This window comes from Odocoileus virginianus, chromosome 21, assembly GCF_023699985.2.
Source record: "Odocoileus virginianus isolate 20LAN1187 ecotype Illinois chromosome 21, Ovbor_1.2, whole genome shotgun sequence".
Taxonomy (NCBI): Eukaryota; Metazoa; Chordata; class Mammalia; order Artiodactyla; family Cervidae; genus Odocoileus; species Odocoileus virginianus.
In genome coordinates, this window is record NC_069694.1 from 525581 (window position 1) to 545012 (window position 19432).

Consider the following 19432-nt stretch of genomic DNA (forward strand, 5'->3'; position numbering starts at 1 on the left):
CAGACACATTTCAACACACCAGAGTATTTGAGGCAAGCACCCTGGAAGATGCCTGGCTGTGACGACGGCTGCGTGTCAGTGTGCACGTTTCTGCTGGAGCACCCACCTCTGACCTCTGGCCACTCCTGTAGAGATCGGGCAGCTGCATGAGGGTCTCTGCAGACACATCTTTCTCGAGGACTCCATAAATGACCGGAGGTGCAGACGTGAAAAGGAGGTTGAAGAAGATCAAGACCCAGTAGTCAGTCATGGACGTTCCTGAAAACCCACAAAAGAACTGGTACCAGAAAAGGAGGTTCACATAGGCCTAGGGACACAAAGAGAAAAAGTCTGCTATGAGAGTCATGACCACACATGCCACCCAGGGCTGATCAGAACGGTGTGATCTCAGCCTCCCAGAACAGTTTCTTTGCTGACAGAATGGAGAACCACAGCTGACCTCACACCTTTTATTTTGGTAAATGTTTTATTAAAACACACACACACATACAGTTTACTATGTGGTGCTGGCACTCACGGTTCTAAGAGCTTTATAAATCATTCATTTAATTTTCGTAACAACGTGGATGAGGAAAGTGAGGCATGGGGAGGCTAAGAAACTTGCCTAAAGTTACCTGGCAAATAAGTGGCAGAGCCAGGATTCAAATGGAGACATTTCAGCTCCAGATAAAGAGAAGCTGGACCCATGCTGATAGCAGCTGGTAGGTAGCTGGTAGGTAGAAGCCAAATGTTCATTCACTTGCTTTCTGAGTTCTCGATTATTTTTTTGGTGGTGAAGTGGGATGGTGCCAGTGGGTGGGCAACCATCCCGGCTTGCTTGAGACAGGAGTTTCTCAGGATATGGTACTCTTATGACTTAAACTGGGGCAGACCCAGGCAAACCAGGACAGGTGGTTATCCTAGAGGCCAAGCACATACATTGTACATGGTATCAGTACTTTGCCTCATGTGCACTAAGTCTGCAATAGCAAAAGCTTTGTGCCCTGAAGCAATGTAGGACACAGGAAAGGTCATTCGACTCAGATTTAGGGGGTCTTCTTTCAAGCCCCAGGGGACACTTTCTATATGATTTTAGGTCATAACCTAAAAACCTCTATAAATTTTGGTTTATCTATCTGGAAAATGAGAATTATCCCACATCAGGTCTTAAAATCAAGATCAAGTTAGAAACTGCCCATGAACTATAAAGTGACTTTTGAGTCCACTTCAGTCCCTCAGTCGTGTCTGACTCTTTGTGACCCCATGAACCTCGGCACGCCAGGGCTCCCTGTCTATCACCAACTACCAAGTCCACCCAAACCTATGTCCATTAAGTTGGTGATGCCATCCTGCCATCTCATCCTCTGTCATCCCCTTCTCCTCCTGCCCTCAATCTTTCCCAGCATCAGGGTCTTTTCCAATGAGTCAGCTCTTCACATCAGGTGACCAAAGTATTGGAGTTTCAGCTTCAGCCAGCATCAGTCCTTCCAATGAACACCCAGGACTGATCTCCTTTAGGATGGACTGGTTGGATCTACTTGCAGTCCAAGGGACTCTCAAGCGTCTTCTCCAACACCACACTTCAAAAGCATCAATTCTTCGGTGCTCAGCTTTATTTATAGTCCAAGTCTCACATCCATACATGACCCTTGGAAAATACATAGCCTTGCCTAGACGGACCTTTGTTGGCAAAGTAATATCCCTGCTTTTTAATATGCTGTTTAGGTTGGTCACAACTTTCCTTCCAAGGAGTAAGCGTCTTTTAATTTCATGGCTGCAATCACCATCTGCAGTGATTTTGCAGCCCCCAAAAATAAAGTCTGACACTGTTTCCACTGTGTCCCCATCTATTTGCCATGAAGTGATGGGACTGGATGCCATGATCTTAGTTTTCTGAAATGTTGAGCTTTAAGCCAACTTTTTGACTCTCCTCTTTCACCTTTATCAAGAGGCTCTTTAGTTCCTCTTCACTCTCTGCCATAAGGGTGGTGTCATCTGCATATCTGAGGTTATTGATATTTCTCCCGGCAATCTTGATTCTAGCTTGTGCTTCTTCCAGCCCAGTGTTTCTCATGATGTACTCTGCATATAAGTTAAATAAGCAGGGTGACAATGTACAGCCTTGACATACTCCTTTTCCTATTTGGAACTAGTCTGTTGTTCCATGTCCAGTTCTAATTGTTGCTTCCTGACCTGCATACAGGTTTCTCAAGAGGCAGGTCAGGTGGTCTGGTATTCCCATCTCTTGAAGAATTTTCCACAGTTTATTGTGATCCACACAGTCAAAGGCTTTGGCATAGTCAATAAAGCAGAAACAGATGTTTTTCTGGAACTCTCTTGCTTTTTTGATGACCCAGTGGATGTTGGCAACTTGATCTGGTTCCTCTGCCTTTTCTAAATCCAGCTTGAACATCTGGAAGTTCATGGTTCACATATTGTTGAAGCCTGGCTTGGAGAATTTTAAGCATTACTTTACTAGCAAGTGAGATGAGTGCATTTGTGCAGTAGTTTGAACATTCTTTGCCATTGCCTTTCTTTGGGACTGGAATGAAAACTGACCTTTTCCAGTCCTGTGATCACTGCTGAGTTTTCCAAATTTGCTGACATATTGAGTGAAGCACTTTCACAGCATCGTCTTTTAGGATGTGAAATAGCTCAGCTGGAATAATATCACCTCCACTAGCTTCGTTCGTAATGATGTTTCCTAAAGCCCGCTTGACTTCACATTCCAGGATGTCTGGCTCTAGATGAGTGATCAGACCATCGTAATTATCTGGGTTGTGAAGATCCTTTTTTGTACAGTTCTTCTGTGTATTCTTGCCACCTCTTAATATCTTCTGCTTCTGTTAGGTCCATACCATTTCTGCCCTTTATTGAGCCCACCTTTGCATGAAATGGTCTCTTGGTATCTCTAATTTTCTTGAAAAGATCTCTAGTCTTTCCCATTCTGTTTTCCTCTATTTCTTTGCATTGATCACTGAGTAAGGCTTTCTGATCTCTCCTTGCTAATCTTTGGAACTCTGCATTCAAATGGTTATATCTTTCCTTTTCTCCTTTGCTTTTCGCGTCTCTTCTTTTCACAGCTATTTGTAAGGTCTCCTCAGAAAGCCATTTTGCTTTTTTGCATTTCTTTTTCTTGGGGATGGTCTTGCTCCCTGTCTCCTGTACATGTCACAAACCTCCGTCCATAGTTCATCAGGCACTCTGTTTAAAAGATCTAGTCCCTTAAATCGATTTCTCCCTTCCACTGTATAATCATAAGGGATTTGATTTAGGTCATACCTGAATGGTCTAGTGGTTTTCCCCACCCCATAAGGGTGGAGTCATCTGCATATGTGAGGTAATTGCTATTTCTCCCGGCAATCTTGATTCCAGCTTGTGCTTCTTCCAGCCCAGCGTTTCTCATGATGTACTCTGCATATAAGTTAAATAAGCAGGGTGACAATATACAGCCTTGACGTACTCCTTTTCCTATTTGGAATCAGTCTGTTGTTCCATGTCCAGTTCTAACTGTTGCTTCCTGACCTGTATACAGATTTCTCGAGGCAGGTGAATTTAAGTCTGAATTCGGCAATATCTGAGCCACAGTCAGCTCCCAGTCTTATTTTTGCTGGCTGTATAGAGCTTCTCTATATCTCGTGAACTTCCAGACATTCAAGCTGGTTTTAGAAAAAGCAGAGGAACCAGAGATCAAACTGCCAACATCTGCTGGATCATCAAAAAAGCAAGGGAGTTCCAGAAAAACATCTATTTCTGCTTTATTGACTATGCCAAAGCCTTTGACTCTGTGGATCACAACAAACTGTGGAAAATTCTGAAAGAGATGGGAATACCAGACCACCTGACCTGCCTCTTGAGAAACCTGTATGCAGGTCAGGAAGCACCAGTTAGAACGGGACATGGAACAACAGACTAGTTCCAAATAGGAAAAGGAGTATGTCAAGGCTGTACATTGTCACCCTGATTATTTAACTTATATGCAGAGTACATCATGAGAAATGCTGGGCTCGAGGAAGCACAGGCTGGAATCCAGATTGCCGGGAGAAATATCAATAACCTCAGATATGCAGATGACACCACCCTTATGGCAGAAAGTGAAGAAGAACTAAAGAGCCTCTTGATAAAGGTGAAAGAGGAGAGTCAAAAAGTTGGCTTAAAGCTCAACATTCAGAAAACTAAGATCATGGCATCCAGTCCCATCACTTCATGGCAAATAGATGGGTACACAGTCGAAACAGTGTCAGACTTTATTTTTTGGGGCTGCAAAATCACTGCAGATGGTGATTGCAGCCATGAAATTAAAAGACGCTTACTCTTTGGAAGGAAAGTTATGACCAACCTAAACAGCATATTAAAAAGCAGGGACATTACTTTGTCAACAAAGGTCTGTTTAGTCAAGGCTATGGTTTTCCAGGGGTCATGTATGCATGTGAGACTTGGACTATAAATAAAGCTGAGCGCTGAAGAATTGATGCTTTTGAAGTGTGGTGTTGGAGAAGACGCTTGAGAGTCCCTTGGACTGCAAGGAGATCCAACCAGTCCATCCTAAAGTAGATCAGTTCTGGGTGTTCATTGGAAGGACTGATGCTGAAGCTGAAACTCCAATACTTTGGCCACCTGATGTGAAGAGCTGACTCAGTTGAAAAGATCTTGATCCTGGGAAAGACTGAGGGCAGGAGGAGAAGGGGACGACAGAGGATGAGATGGCTGAATGGCATCACCGACTCAGTGGACATGGGTTTGGGTAAACTCTGGCAGTTGGTGATGGACAGGGAGCCCTGGCATGCTGTGGTTCATGGGGGCGCAAAGATTGGACACGTTTGAGCGACTGAACTGAACTGAATAGCGCTTCTTCATCTTTGGCTGCAAAGAACATAATCAATCTGATTGCGGTGTTGGCTGTCTGGTGATGTCCATGTGTAGAGTCTTCTGTTGTGTTGTTGGAAGAGGGTGTTTGCCATGACCATTGGGTTCTCTTGGCAAAACTCTATGAGCCTTTGCCCTGCACTTCACTCTGTGCTCCAAGGCCAAATCTGCCTGCTACTTCAGGTGCTTCTTGACTTCCTACTTTTACATTCCAGTCCCCTTTAGTGAAAAGGACATCTTTTTGGGGTATTCTAAAAGGGTTTATTGGTCTTCATAGAACTATTCAACTTCAGCTTCTTCAGTGTTACTGGTCTGGGCATAGATTTGGATTACCGTGATACTGAATGGTTTGCCTTGGAAACAAACAGAGATCATTCTGTTGATTTTGAGATTGCATCCAAGTACTGCATTTCAGACTCTTTTGTTGACTATGATGACTACTCCATTTCTTCTAAGGGATGCCTGCCCACAGTAGTAGATATAACGGTCATCTGAGTTAAATTCACCCATTCCAGTCCATTTTAGTTCACTGACTCCTAGAATGTCAATGTTCACTCCTGTCATCTCCTGTTTGACCACTTCCAGTTTGTCTTGATTTCATGGACCTAACATTCCAGGTTCCTATGCAATATTGCTCTTTACAGCATCGAACCTTGCTTCTATCACCAGTCACATCCTCAACTGGGTGTTGTTTTTGCTTTCACTCCATCCCTTCATTCTTTCTGGAGTTATTTCTCCACTGATCTCCAATAGCATACTGGGCACCTACCAACCTGGGGAGTTCATCTTTTACTGGCCTTTTCATATGTTCTTGGGGTTCTCAAGCAAGAATAAAGTGCCTTTTAATTAACATTAATTAATTAAGATATTATTATTGGCACCATAGATACCCTGGAACACTATAGGATGGGGGCCACAATCCTTAGAACATAGTTTCTTAGCCTAGGGTCCATGGATATTTATCAGGCCTTGCTCCTGAAAACATAGCAGTTTAGGGTATGTGCAGTTTGGGGTGCCAATTGGGGACTGAATCCATAGCCTTTATTACTATCTCAAAATTGGTTCAAGATGAAAAAACCACAGTCTCAGAAAGCTAAGCTGCTCAAATGGCTTCTGATACTGGCCCTATTCTCCATAGTTTACAAACCATTCCCTGTTCGGCTAGGCAAGAAAGAAGCAGAAACAAGTTGGGAGGATTTCAGTGTGAACAGCCATCAAGGTTTACAGAGCTGAAAGACCGTGGGGTCCCTGTTCCTGGGTAATGCACTTTCTACAAATAAACATTCTCTCTCTCCAAGAGCAAGTGGCATCCCTTTCTAATATTAGCTAGAAATATGGAGTTAAAAGGAGGGAGTGGTGAAGTGGGCTACATCATAACTGTTGCTGTTTGTTTAGTTGCCAAGTTGTGTCTGACTCTTTGTTAACCCTGGAGTGTAACCTACCAGGCCCTTCCTCCTCTGGGATTATCCTGGCAAGAATACTGGAGTGGGCTTCCCATTTCCTTCTTCAGGGGATCTTACTGACCCAGGGATCAAACTTGTGTCTCCTACATTGCAGGTGGATTTTTCACCACTGAACCACCAGGGCATTATAATATTAATAGAAGTAGAAAAATGCAAAGATATGAAAATGAAGCCTAGGAGAGGGGCTGCTTTCTTTAAGTCACAGACCACTAAGTCCTGGAATTTTACATTACAGATCACAGCCTAACCCAGAGTCAACACTCAGGCAGAGACATTATACATTTCAAATATTTTTGTAAAGTTTTTTATTAAAACTTTGACTAAGTGTTCAGCTCAGTTCAGTCGCTCAGTCATGTCTGACTCTGTGACCCCATGGACTGCAGCACACCAGGCTTCCCTGTCCATCACCAGCTCCCAGAGTTTGCTCAAACTCATGTCCATCGAGTTGGCGATGCCATCCAACCATCTTATCTTCAGGTGTCCCCTTCTCCTCCTGCATTAAATATTTCCCAGCATCAGAGTCTTTTCAAATGAGTCAGCTCTTTGCATCAGATGGCTGAATTACTGGAGTTTCAGCTTCAGCATCAGTCCTTCCAATGAATATTCAGGACTGATCTCCTTTAGGATGGACTGGTTGGATCTTCTTGCAGTACAAGGGACTCTCAAGAGTCTTCTCCAACACCACAGTTCAAAAGCATCAATTCTTCAGTGCTCAACTTTCTTTATAGTCCAACTCTCACATCCATACACAACTACTGGAAAAGCCATAGCTGACTAGATGGACCTTTGTTGGTAAAGTAATGTCTCTGCTTTTTAATATGCTATCTAGTTTGGTCATAGCTTTCCTTCCAAGCAGCAAGTGTCTTTTTAATTTCATGGCTGCAATCACCGTCTGCAGTGATTTTGCAGCCCAAGAAAATAGTCTGTCACTGTGTCCACTGTTTCCCCATCTATTTGCCATGAAGTGATGGGACTGGATGCCATGATCTTAGTTTTCTGAATGGTGAGCTTTAAGTCAACTTTTTGACTCTCTCTCAGTTTCATCAAGAGGCTCTTTAGTTCTTCTTCACTTTCTGCCATAAGGGTGGTGCCATCTGCATATCTGAGGTTATTGATATTTCTGCCAGCAATCTGGGTTCCACTTGTGCTTCATCCAGTCCGGCATTGTGCATGATGTGCTCTGGTGACTAAGTGTGTTGATTATAACAGTAAAGTACTGAGAGCTTCCTGAAAAGTTCAATGTGCTAGAAGAAAAAAAATGTTCCTGCTGCTGATAGACAGACACACACGTGCACAGATCTAAAAATGACCCTAAGTCATCTTTTCCCTAAAAATGGTATTTCAGTATTGATGTAAATTTTTGTTTACTACCAACTTGCTACATATGGACTCAAAAGACCAAGAATAAATTTCATTGAAAATCATGACATATTTACCTAATCATCCCACTAAGAAGGGATTTAGGTGAAGCAACCTAAGGACAACATGGGTTTATAAAAGAGGAAACTGAAATTTAAACGATAAGTTGAAGATTAAAAGCCAAGATGCTTACTAATCAAACTCTGCCCTTTTCAGAATTACAGTTATCAAGTACAAACACATTTTATAGGCTTGCCATAGAATTCTTTATCTAGTGGTACTAGCCAGCTCTATAGGCTAAGGCACTATCCTAGGATTTCATTTGTATCTGCATCTTCAGTATACCACATGGGACATCCATTAGAGACAGGAGATTTTTTTTTTTAATCTCCTGTAAAATGGAAGCAAACCTTTGCATCCTCTACTGACAGACAGCATTAAACATTTCATAATTCTACTTGTCACAATCATTTTACAGAAGGTCAAAAACTGGATTCTAAATGAATCAGACAGGGTTTAATTGAATTTAAATGCATAGGGGATAGAAAATGCTAGCAGATGGACAAGCCTAGCAATTTGCTGTCAGCTGCTGAAACATAGCAGGTTATTCCCAGTAAGACAGCAGGAGTCATCCTGGCTGCTTCCCAAACATCAATAAGCAAAGCAAGCTTAACGTTGGGCCCTCCCTCTTCACCCCTTACACCAGCAGGAGAGGAAGGGTCACAGGGAAAAGGATGAATTCTCTGGAGCTACATACCACGTTCTTGTAGAAAAAATAGAGAATCATGTTGGAAAGACGGGTATAACACCAGTGCCCATGGACAAGGAGGAGCTTGCTGAGATGTCTAAACTGAGAAACAGCAAAGTCACTGGCCATCACAGCCTGTAGAGACGACAGAGACAATGTCACCCTGAGCAAAACATGTTGGAACAGACAGCATGGCAGGCAGACCTCCAGCAGGCTCAGACTGGTCAAAATGTGGTTTAAATGCAGTAAATCACAGAGACAAATATCAAACATATGTGGGAATCTTAAAAAAAAAAAAAGAGTACAAATGAACTTATTCACAAAAGAGAAACAAAGTCACAGATGTAGAAAACAAATTTATGGTTACCAGGGTGTAAGGGGACAGGGGTAAACTGGGAGATAGGGCTTGACATGTATACTATATATAAAACAGGTAACTAATAAGGATCTATTGCCCAGCACAGGGAACTCTGCTAAATACTCTGTAATAGCCTATGTGGCAAAAGAATCTAAAAGCAGTTCGGTATATGTATAATTGATTCATTTTGCTGTACAAATGAAACTAACATAACATAGTAAGTCAGTTATACTCAAATAAAAATTTTTTTAAATATGTAGTTTAAGCCTTACATGCAGACCGCCCCATCCCCCTGCAAAAAAAGCCCTCTCCAAACAAGCAAAAACCCATGCATAGAGAGCCTTAATGGGTTGCCTGGAGTTACCACTCAGCTTTCCAATATGATCCAAGGAAACAAGAGTTCTCTCTGGTCTACTATTCATGATGCAATTTCAGCAAGTGTGCTTTCCCTGGAAAGCGGCTCCCTTAGAAAGAATTCTTAGGGAGCATTTGCTTCTCCTCAACGAAGAGAATATAAAAGTATACAGTTATGACTTCACATGACTATTAATAACGTGGCAGGCAAAGGAGGTATTTGAATTTCTCATGTTTTGTAAAGACATCATAATTTACAATTCTCAGGAAACCCTAAACTTCACATCCCACTTTCTTTTGACAGCACTTGTTCCAATCATGACAAGCAGTCTTTTGTCCAAGCCTCTTCCTGAATTTTGCGCCTACAACACTATCCAACGCACACACACACACACATAAAAACTGGGAATCACACTTCCCTCATTCTCTCCTATCTTCTCTCCGCTTCTCCCTCTCTTTAGGATCTTTAGGTCTTTTATTCAAACCTTTAGTAGCTCTCAGTGTCAAGTCATAGCTATTGCGAGATGAAACGTATGTTCTTATGATTTAGATAAGTTATATTTTTAAAACTGAACAAGTAAGTTAAAATTACCCAGGAAAATACCATAATACTCACCTAGTAAAGAATCCCTGAACGAATGAACGGATAAATGCCCTGTCACTCACTCCTGAGCTAGCGGCAGAGAGCCTCACTCTGCCACAGAGATACGCCTGTGGAGAAGGCTGCCTTTGGCTGAGAAGGTCAAGTTTATGGTATTTGGGTGTACAACATCTACTCACCTGCATGCCTTCTTGCCCAGAGATACCAATGCCAACGTCTGCCACCTGAATCATGCTGACATCATTGGCACCGTCACCTTTGTGAGACAGGAGAGGACAAGCAGATGAGGAGCAAAGAAAAGATGCGAACTGCAAACCAGTATCAGCCTCCCAAGCAAACAACTAATCCTTCAAGGTTTATCCCATGTCTCCAAGCTGCCTGGAAGCTGGCTAAGCAGGAATTCAGGTGGCATCCTATTGCCATGAGAATTCCAAATTAGTACTATTGAAAACCCTCTACCAGGCCCAGCCTCCCGTTGTCTACGTCACTCACCCTCCTTCCAGTTTTCCAGATACACTGCTGCTTCTGGCCCTGCACCTTCTGTCTCTCTGTTCCTCTGACACTGCCCTCCTCACCCCCGCCCCACCTCGCTGGATTTTAATTGCTCTCTCAGCTTAGATATCACTTCCTCTGGGAAAGCCTTCTCATATTCCGTTTACTTTTAAGCAAAACTTATTCATTTGTTTCCTTCTGGCCATGCGGGGTCTCTGTTGCTGTGTGTGGGCTCTCGCTAGTTGCAGCGAGCAAGGGCTGCTCTCTAGCTACGGGCTGCTCCTGCTGCGGAGGACAGGCCCAGCGAGCACGGGCCCCAGCACCCGGCTCAGCTGCCCCCAGCACGTGGGATCCTCCTGAGCCAGGCACTGGACTCGCGCCTCCTGCATTGGCAGGCGGACTCTTAGCCACTGGACCCCCAGGGAAGTCGTCATCTTTCTTTTAGATATGATGTCCCTTCCTTAGGTTTCGAGTACCACTGAGTGTGTCTCTAGCAAACCTGTCACATGGTATTATGGCTGCTATAGATTTCCTTGTCTCAACACAGGGGAAGCTTCTTAAAAGGACTTATTACATTCTCACTGGTAATGAACACTGGTTGTTCCCAACTGCCCAACAAACTTTACTTGTTTTCTAATGAAGTATCCTACCTTTTCCTTGGGACTCTGAGTCCATGTGTTTTGTTAGGATGAACCCAAATCTCCAGATTTGGGATGGGCGACTCAATCAAGCCTGGGGGATTAGTATCATCTGTTCCCTGGCCTCAGTGATTGGTTCAGAGATGCGTACATGATTCAACTTAACTGATATAATTGTCCAGGGCTCCAGCCTTAGGAACATATGGATCCAGGGCCTTGAACAATTCACTCATTTATATGTTCTTTCAATGGGACAGTTGAACAGAATTCCACCCTAATCCTGATACTTTATTCCAGCAGCTTGAAAACATGTGCTATCATTTCTCTCAGGCTGCTAACAGGATGAGATATAAAAGTGGGAATTTTCAGTGGCTAGAACAGCATCCTGAGGGGAGAGGCTACCTGAAACTGAAATAAGGGAGACTGAGTCCTCATTGTGTGAATGTCTGGAATTGGTGTGGCATAGAATTTAATCTCACCCTGTTTCTCTTCTCCACTTTTATTCATTTTTGGTGATCTTATCTAATATCAAGGCTTTAAACATCATCACTAGACTTACAATTCCCAAATTTACTGCTAAATCTCAGACTTTATCTCCAGCTGCCTACCTACCATCACTGCTGACATCTAATGGATTTCTCAAACTCAATGTGTGTAAGACCCAATCCCTGCTTCCCCGACTCCATCTCAGTAAATGGATGCTCCGTCCTTCATATTCTTAGAGATAAACCGTGACCTCCCCCCTTGATGCCTACTGCTCTTCAACATATCCAACCCATCAGCAAATTCCACCAGCTCTTTCTTCAAACCACGTCCGTTATCTGATCACATCCCCCCACCTCCTCTGCTCCCACTCGGGCCTGAGCCACAGTCATCTTCTCCCTGAATTAGTTCAATAGCTGCGCGACTGGCCTTCCTTACGTCCTTGTGACCCAGCGGTTACTCCCAACACAGCAAGTGTGACCCTTCCCAACTTAAGGCAGCTCACGTCCCTCCTTGCCCAAAGTCCTCCTGTGGCTCCCTATCTCTGCAGATAAAAGCCGAAGTTCCTAACGGCCTCCAAGACTTTCCCTGACCTGGCGGCCTGCCACGTTTCTGCCCTTCTTCAACCTGCAGAAGACTCTTCCTTTTGCTCAGCTTGCTTTGGGTTTGACACACTGCACATGGCCCACGTCCTGACATTTCACCATCTTCTTTGCCAGAAATTCCCCCCAGATCTCCTATGGCTGCGTTATCATCTCCTTCAAGTCTCTGCTCACACCACCTCATCAGTAAGACTCTCTGAAAAACCTATTTAAAACAGCAACCCCTTCCCCCTCCCCCAATGCTCTTCATCTCTTGACTTTGCTTTAACTTTTTCAATAGCACTTGTCACTATCTGACATCTTAAATCTTTATACCTTTTTGTTTTGCTTCACTTTTTACTGCATTGCCCTCCTCCTAGATGTAAGCTCCTTAAGAAAAAGTACTTTGTCGGTTTTGTACACTCATCTTTCTCCACTGCCTAGGAAAATGTCTGGTACATAGAAGGCACTCAATAAACAGTTGTTGAATGAATAAATAAACGAATTGTTAATTTTCCTGAATTTAACTTTCTTGAAGGTAGAACTCAGGGACTTATCAAGTCTATGTTTAACTACATGATCCTCCCAACCCAGGTGATCTGGGGATCTGATATGTAACACAGACTCCTATTATGCTGTTTTCTAAGTCACATCTCCACCACCTGATTCATAATAGGGGGCTAAATAGGTGATGGAGGGCAAACGGGAGGGAGTCGGGGATGGAGAGAAAGAAGGGAGGAGAAGGACAGACCCACAGAAGGGCAAAGGAACGTACGGAAGAATGGACAAACAGAAGAATCAGCCGCTGGTGTGAAGTGGAAGGAAGAGGCATGGGGCTGGGTTCCACCTCCACTCACCGATGGCCAGGGTCATCACCCGGAGGCGGCTGCGCACCAGTTTCACCACCTCGCTCTTCTGCAGAGGCGTGGCTCGGCAGCAGACCACAGCTTGGCAGCAAGCAGTCAGCTCCAGGAACTGCTTCTGCAGACTCTCTTGCAGGGCGAACTCCAGGGTCTTCCCTGTGATAACGAGTGCAGCCCGAAGCCCTGAGCCCTGCAGGGTGGGAGGAGGCTGGTGTAAGCTGGCACTCAATGATGCTTGCTCTGGAGAAGCTGGGTTCTTCTGAAGTTCTTCCAAAATTGTATCCATCAGCATCTCACAGGCATTCTTGAAACAAGAGGCACAGATTTAGCCCCGGGGCTCCCTTGCTGGCTGCTTTCAGCTAAATTTATCACTGCTATTCTTTAACATTTGCTGCATCCAGGCAACCTTGGGGAGGGAATAATAGGTTCCTTCTGAAGATCTCACAGCTCTTCCGCAGAGACTTTTGTGTGTATGTGGGAAGGGGATAAATAGAAGAGGAACATCTCACTTCCAACTATACAACAGAGAAATAGGTGTAAGATTTATTTGTGCAGTTTACAAATATTTGTGCAGTTTACTTTTCAAACTATAAATCTCAAGTGCGCTCTGGTCTCATTCTTTCATTTTCTATATGCTTGGCTTTAGGTAAATTATATAACCTCTCTCAACCTCAACTTTCTAATCTGAAAAATACAAATGTCTACATTAAAAAGTCGTTGTGGTAAAATAAGTGAAATAATACACGCAAAGTTCCTAGTGTAAAGCACAATACTCACAATTTAAAACAGTATTTTTTTCCCTTCTTTTTGATTCAACACATTTATTCACTTATTCACTTACTATTTACTGAGAAACTGTCCTATGTTTGAAAAAATCCTAGGTGCTGGGGACAAATCAATGACCAGGAAGTCCCCACCCTCAGCCTAACATTCCCGTCCTGTTCTCAGCGGGCTCATTGCGGTTGGTTTGCATCCAGTCCCTCCACTTTCCTCACCCCAGGCTTGTTAGAAATTCTCTGAAGACAGATAGAACTTTCAATTTACTTTTGAAACCACTATAATGCCTAAAAGAGGACCAAGTTAGTCACTCAATAAATATTCATTAATGAATTCTACTCAAAACAAGGGGAGGCCCCCGCCCAGGGGAGGCCCCGCTCAGGGGAGGCCCCCGCTCAGGGGAGGCCGCCGCTCAGGGGAGGCCCCGCTCAGGGGAGGCCGCCGCTCAGGGGAGGTCCCCGCTCAGGGGAGGCCTCGCTCAGGGGGGGGGCCCGCTCAGGGGAGGCCTCGCTCAGGGGAGGCCGCCGCTCAGGGGAGGTCCCCGCTCAGGGGAGGCCTCGCTCAGGGGAGGCCGCCGCTCAGGGGAGGCCTCGCTCAGGGGTGGGGGGGGCCCGCTCAGGGGAGGCCTCGCTCGGGGGGGGGGGCCCGCTCAGGGGAGGCCTCGCTCAGGGGAGGCCGCCGCTCAGGGGAGGTCCCCGCTCAGGGGAGGCCTCGCTCAGGGGAGGCCCCGCTCAGGGGAGGCCGCCGCTCAGGGGAGGTCCCCGCTCAGGGGAGGCCTCGCTCAGGGGAGGCCGCCGCTCAGGGGAGGCCGCCGCTCAGGGGAGGCCTCGCTCAGTGGGGGGGCCCGCTCAGGGGAGGCCTCGCTCAGGGGAGGCTGCCGCTCAGGGGAGGCCTCGCTCAGGGGGGGGGCCCGCTCAGGGGAGGCCTCGCTCAGGGGAGGCCCCCGCTCAGGGGAGGTCCCCGCTCAGGGGAGGCCTCGCTCAGGGGGGGGGGGCCCGCTCAGGGGAGGCCCCCGCTCAGGGGGGGCCCCGCTCAGGGGGGGGGGGCCCGCTCAGGGGAGGCCCCCGCTCAGGGGAGGCCTCGCTCAGGGGAGGCCCCCGCTCAGGGGAGGCCGCCGCTCAGGGGAGGCCGCCGCTCAGGGGAGGCCTCGCTCAGGGGAGGCCTCGCTCAGGGGAGGCCTCGCTCAGGGGAGGCCGCCGCTCAGGGGAGGCCTCGCTCAGGGGAGGCCTCGCTCAGGGGAGGCCTCGCTCAGGGGAGGCCCCCGCTCAGGGGAGGCCTCGCTCAGGGGAGGCCGCCGCTCAGGGGAGGCCGCCGCTCAGGGGAGGCCTCGCTCAGGGGAGGCCGCCGCTCAGGGGAGGCCCCGCTCAGGGGAGGCCGCCGCTCAAAGGGGCCTCGCTCAGGGGAGGTCCCGCTCAGGGGAGGCCCCGCTCAGGGGAGGCCGCCGCTCAAAGGGGCCTCGCTCAGGGGAGGCCCCGCTCAGGGGAGGCCGCCGCTCAGGGGGGGGGGCCCGCTCAGGGGAGGCCGCCGCTCAAAGGGGCCTCGCTCAGGGGAGGTCCCGCTCAGGGGAGGCCGCCGCTCGGGGGAGGCCGCCGCCCAGGGGAGGCCTCGCTCAGGGGAGGCCTCGCTCAGGGGAGGCCTCGCTCAGGGGAGGCCTAGCTCAGGGGAGGTCCCCGCTCAGGGGAGGCCGCCGCTCAGGGGAGGCCTCGCTCAGGGGGGGGGGGCCCGCTCAGGGGAGGCCCCCGCTCAGGGGAGGCCTCGCTCAGGGGAGGCCCCCGCTCAGGGGAGGCCCCGCTCAGGGGAGGCCGCCGCTCAAAGGGGCCTCGCTCAGGGGAGGCCCCCGCTCAGGGGAGGCCCCGATCAGGGGAGGCCGCCGCTCAAAGGGGCCTCGCTCAGGGGAGGTCCCGCTCAGAGGAGGCCGCCGCTCAGGGGAGGCCTCGCTCAGGGGAGGGCCCCGCCCAGGGGAGGCCGCCGCTCAGGGGAGGCCGCCGCTCAGGGGAGGCCTTGCTCAGGGGCTACTTTCTCTTATTTCAAACGCTGTTTTATCAAGTATTTCTCAACCCACAATAAAACCGATGAAAAGTAGGTATGGATATGCAGGCACACATGGATACAACAAAGACTTAACAGCCACGTAAACAATAAACAAGAGCCTCACCTTCTAATGGAGTACCTGGCAAGCTTTCCCATGGGTACAGACCTGATCCCATACACCTCAAATGTCCCCAATGAACCAAATATGCTCATTAGAGGCTCAAAATGTAATAGTAAAAAATCATCTTTAAAAACCCTCTAGAGTTTGGTTAAGTTAAAATGGTACATTTGGAAGGTAACATACTCTGCAGTCAGTGAAAATCAAGATGTCTATTAACCTGTGGCGTGCTGTTTAGTTGCCAAGTCATGTCCGACTCTTTCGCAGCCCTATGGACTGCAGCCTGCCAGACCCGTCTGTCCAGGTGATTTCCCAGCAAGAACACTGGCATGGGGTGCCATTTTCTTTTCTGGGGGATCTTCCCAACCCAGGGATCAAACTCCCGTCTCCCACAGTGGCAGGCGGATCCTTTACCACTGAAGCGCTAGGGGAGCCCTCACATCTGCCAGGGGCATATTAAACACTTTATATTTTCCCATTTAATACATACAACAATGCTATGAAACAGGCATTACTCTCACATTACTGGTAAGGAAAATGACTCAGGGGGTTAACTCCCAAAGGTCACATACCTGGTCACTGGCAGGCTAAGCATTTGAATCCAGGTCTTACTAGACTTAAGGGCACATCCATTTTAGTGACTAAAATGACCAGGCATTTTCTGGGGCTAACTCCCTAGCTGATAGTGGGATCTGGCTACTACTTTTGCTTATGGGTTACTGGGCCACTATCCACTGCCAAGGAGAACCAAGTCTGTATTAAGGAAAATTCTCTTCCCTCAAAGTGTACCATCTAGTTGGGTACTGACTGACGACTGACCATAAAAACATGGCTAAGCAAACATGGCAGCCTGTGGCCAAGACCCAGGACATGACCCGGGTGACAAGTCCCAGAGAATGTCTGAGAGGCAGGTCGTATGACAAAACGGAAGTGACTGATAGAGTCTGACAGCTTAGGAAGGGAGGAGGAAGGTCTTCCAAGCAAATTATACAAAACGCACAGATCTTAGTATCGTTGTATTAAGAATCAATAGAATGCCTGTTTAATTAGATTGTTTGTGTTAGAGATTAGTGACAGGGCTGGAGGGAAGAGGGCATTGGAAAATATAGGCTGAATCCAAACCCTTTAAATTCCTTCTCCTTAAAAAAGGAGAAGAAAAAACTTTTCGAGTTTTTTCAACTTTTGATATTCTCAGGTGCACTATCTAAGATTTGCCACTAGAGGGCAAGATTATCCTCTGAGCCTAATTTTAAAATTATCAGGAAAATATTCACACCATTACACCAGAAATCACTTCCCCTCAGCTTGAAAGGCAGGCAGATGCCTGCCTCACAGCTTGACATATTTTGTCATCATGGGCTGCTGCTAAGTCACTTCAGTCAAGTCCGACTCTGTGCGACCCCAGAGACGTCAGCCCACCATGCCCCCCCATCCCTGGGATTCTCCAGGCAAGAACACTGGAGTGGGTTGCCATTTCCTTCTCCAGTGCATGAAAGTGAAAAGGGAAAGTGAAGTCGCTCAGTCGTGTCCGACTCTTAGCAGACTCTGCTCCTGGTGGGAGCAGCCCACCAGGCTCCTCCGTCCATGGGATTTTCCAGGCAAGAGTACTGGAGTGGGGTGCCATTGCCTTCTCCGCATCAAGGGCTAAATCTGGTCAACTCAGTGATAATTCAAAATGGGGTAAGGGAGAAGCAAATACATTGGAAATTCTTTTAAGGGAAATTTTTTCCTTTGAATCATTATATTTTCCAAGCCTTTAAGATAACTAAACAAGCTACATTGCTGGATAGCAGTAAAGCACGGTCACTAAGCCATGTCCAATCCTCTGACCAAAAGGACTGTAGCCCGCCAGGCTCCTCTGTCCATGGGACTCTCCAGCAAGAATACTGGAGTGGGTTGCCATTTCCTTCTCCAGGGGGTCTTCCTGACCCAGGGATCGGACCTGGGTCTCCTGCATTGCAGGCCCAGTTCTTTACCGACTGAGCCACCAGGGAAGTCCCACTGTTGGGCAGCAGAACTAATTATCCAGGAGCTAAAGGGTCTTGGTTTTTCATTCTCCTAACAGTCATGAAATCACAGGTATTCCACTGGCTTTGGAAAAAAAAGAGACTGGGCTAATCTCAGGGTACATACTTTACTTTCAGTATTGAGGATAAAGAGCTTGTCATTCGGCTCCAGTAGTTTGCACGCATAAGCAATATTGACAGCTGTCTCCTGTTTGTCCCCTGTCAGCATCCAGATCTTGATTCCAGCTTTGTGAAGGGCTTCTATAGCCTCAGGGACCCCCTCTTGCAGACGATCTTCAATGCCAGTAGCACCTAAAAAATAACCGGAGTTCAGTAGGGCTTGTAAGAAGCAAAAGCCAGCTGAAGCTCGCCTAAACTATAATGGAACCCTATCTGTTAGCTGATCCTGTCCTAAACTATGCAAACCACTCCAGTAGCTTCGAGGGGTCCAAATGAAATGACCCCTCAGACCAAAATCATATTCAAAAAAGTAATATTGGGAGAGGAAAGCCTTAGCAATCAATGAGTTTATCAAACTCACTTGCTCTCCTTCTGGCTCGCTTTCTTCTAGGGAGATTGAGGGGATTTCATTCAGTTACTTATATAAAGTTACTCCCCAATTTTATAATTCTATGATACTCCCAAGGGTAAAGACAGGCTTTTAAAGAACGTTCTGGTCAGTAACCCCCAATATCTATTTTTAATGCTCTTTCATATTAAGAGTCCATAATTCCCTTTTCTAAAACAACTGAGACTAGCTATATTTTGGAACTCAAAAGCTCTGCAGATTTTTAGGTAACATGGTACATGTGTCATATCTTATAATATCTGGTAATCAAGCATATTAATATTTCTTTAGCAAAACATAAATTACAACAATCACAAACTAGGATAATAAATACTTTAAACTGTCTAATTGAATCAGGCCTGATCTTGCCACTGAATGAGTTTTGGCAATAAACCCACATAGTGCGCTGAGTTTGGGACTGCAGATGAGGAGAAGTGGATCTGTTACAGGCCACTCACACTGTCATGGAGACATGACTTGAGAGGGAGGTCATTACTCCACTGGCTAGAGACCAAGTCGGGTCATGGCTTTTCTCTGAACCTGAGGAATGCAGCTTAGAGACTGGTATTTTGGTGTGTTGGCATTTATTATATTAGTATCTAGAGGTCCAGACTCTAAGACAGTGTTTTTCAACCTTGACTGCCTCTTGGGAACTACTTGGGGAACTTTGAAAAATTCAAATACCCAGGCCACATATCAGGCCAAGTGAATCAGATTCCGTGGGTAGGCACTGGTATTATTTAAACTGCTCCAGGCAATTTTAAGATGTAGTTCAATCTGAAATAAGAGGTGTCAGGTGTGCGACTTTTAGCTGAAACCAAAAAGTAAGAGAGAGAAGAAAAATTTTAGTCCAATTGCAGGCACAGAATAAAGAATATGGGCTCTAGAGTGAGGGATGGATAGCTCTGAGCTTCTCCCCAGCTCTGCCAGTGACTAGAATGTGACTCTGAACAAGTCTGCACCCCAAGTTTCTTCTACGTAAAACAGTTCTGCAGTGTGGATTCAAAAAGACAACATATATTAAAAACCTTATCCAATACCTGGCAAGAAACTCGAGCTTTCTTCTCTGGAACAAGGGTATTTATTCAGCTTTATACTCTATGATAAGTGTTGAATTGCTAAATGATCTTAAGGATGATCACCCTGA

The 19432-nt window shown here is 46.5% G+C and overlaps 1 protein-coding gene across 1 annotated transcript in view; it reads right to left on the reverse strand.

Moving 5' to 3' along the window:
• The window catches only part of ATP10D (ATPase phospholipid transporting 10D (putative)), a 125869-nt gene that overhangs the window by 17005 nt on the left and 89432 nt on the right, over positions 1-19432 (reverse strand). Inside the window, 5 exon segments of the mRNA XM_020890259.2 lie at positions 107-307; positions 8425-8550; positions 9908-9984; positions 12780-13089; positions 17845-18029. Of these exon segments, the coding sequence (XP_020745918.2) occupies positions 107-307; positions 8425-8550; positions 9908-9984; positions 12780-13089; positions 17845-18029 (899 nt within the window).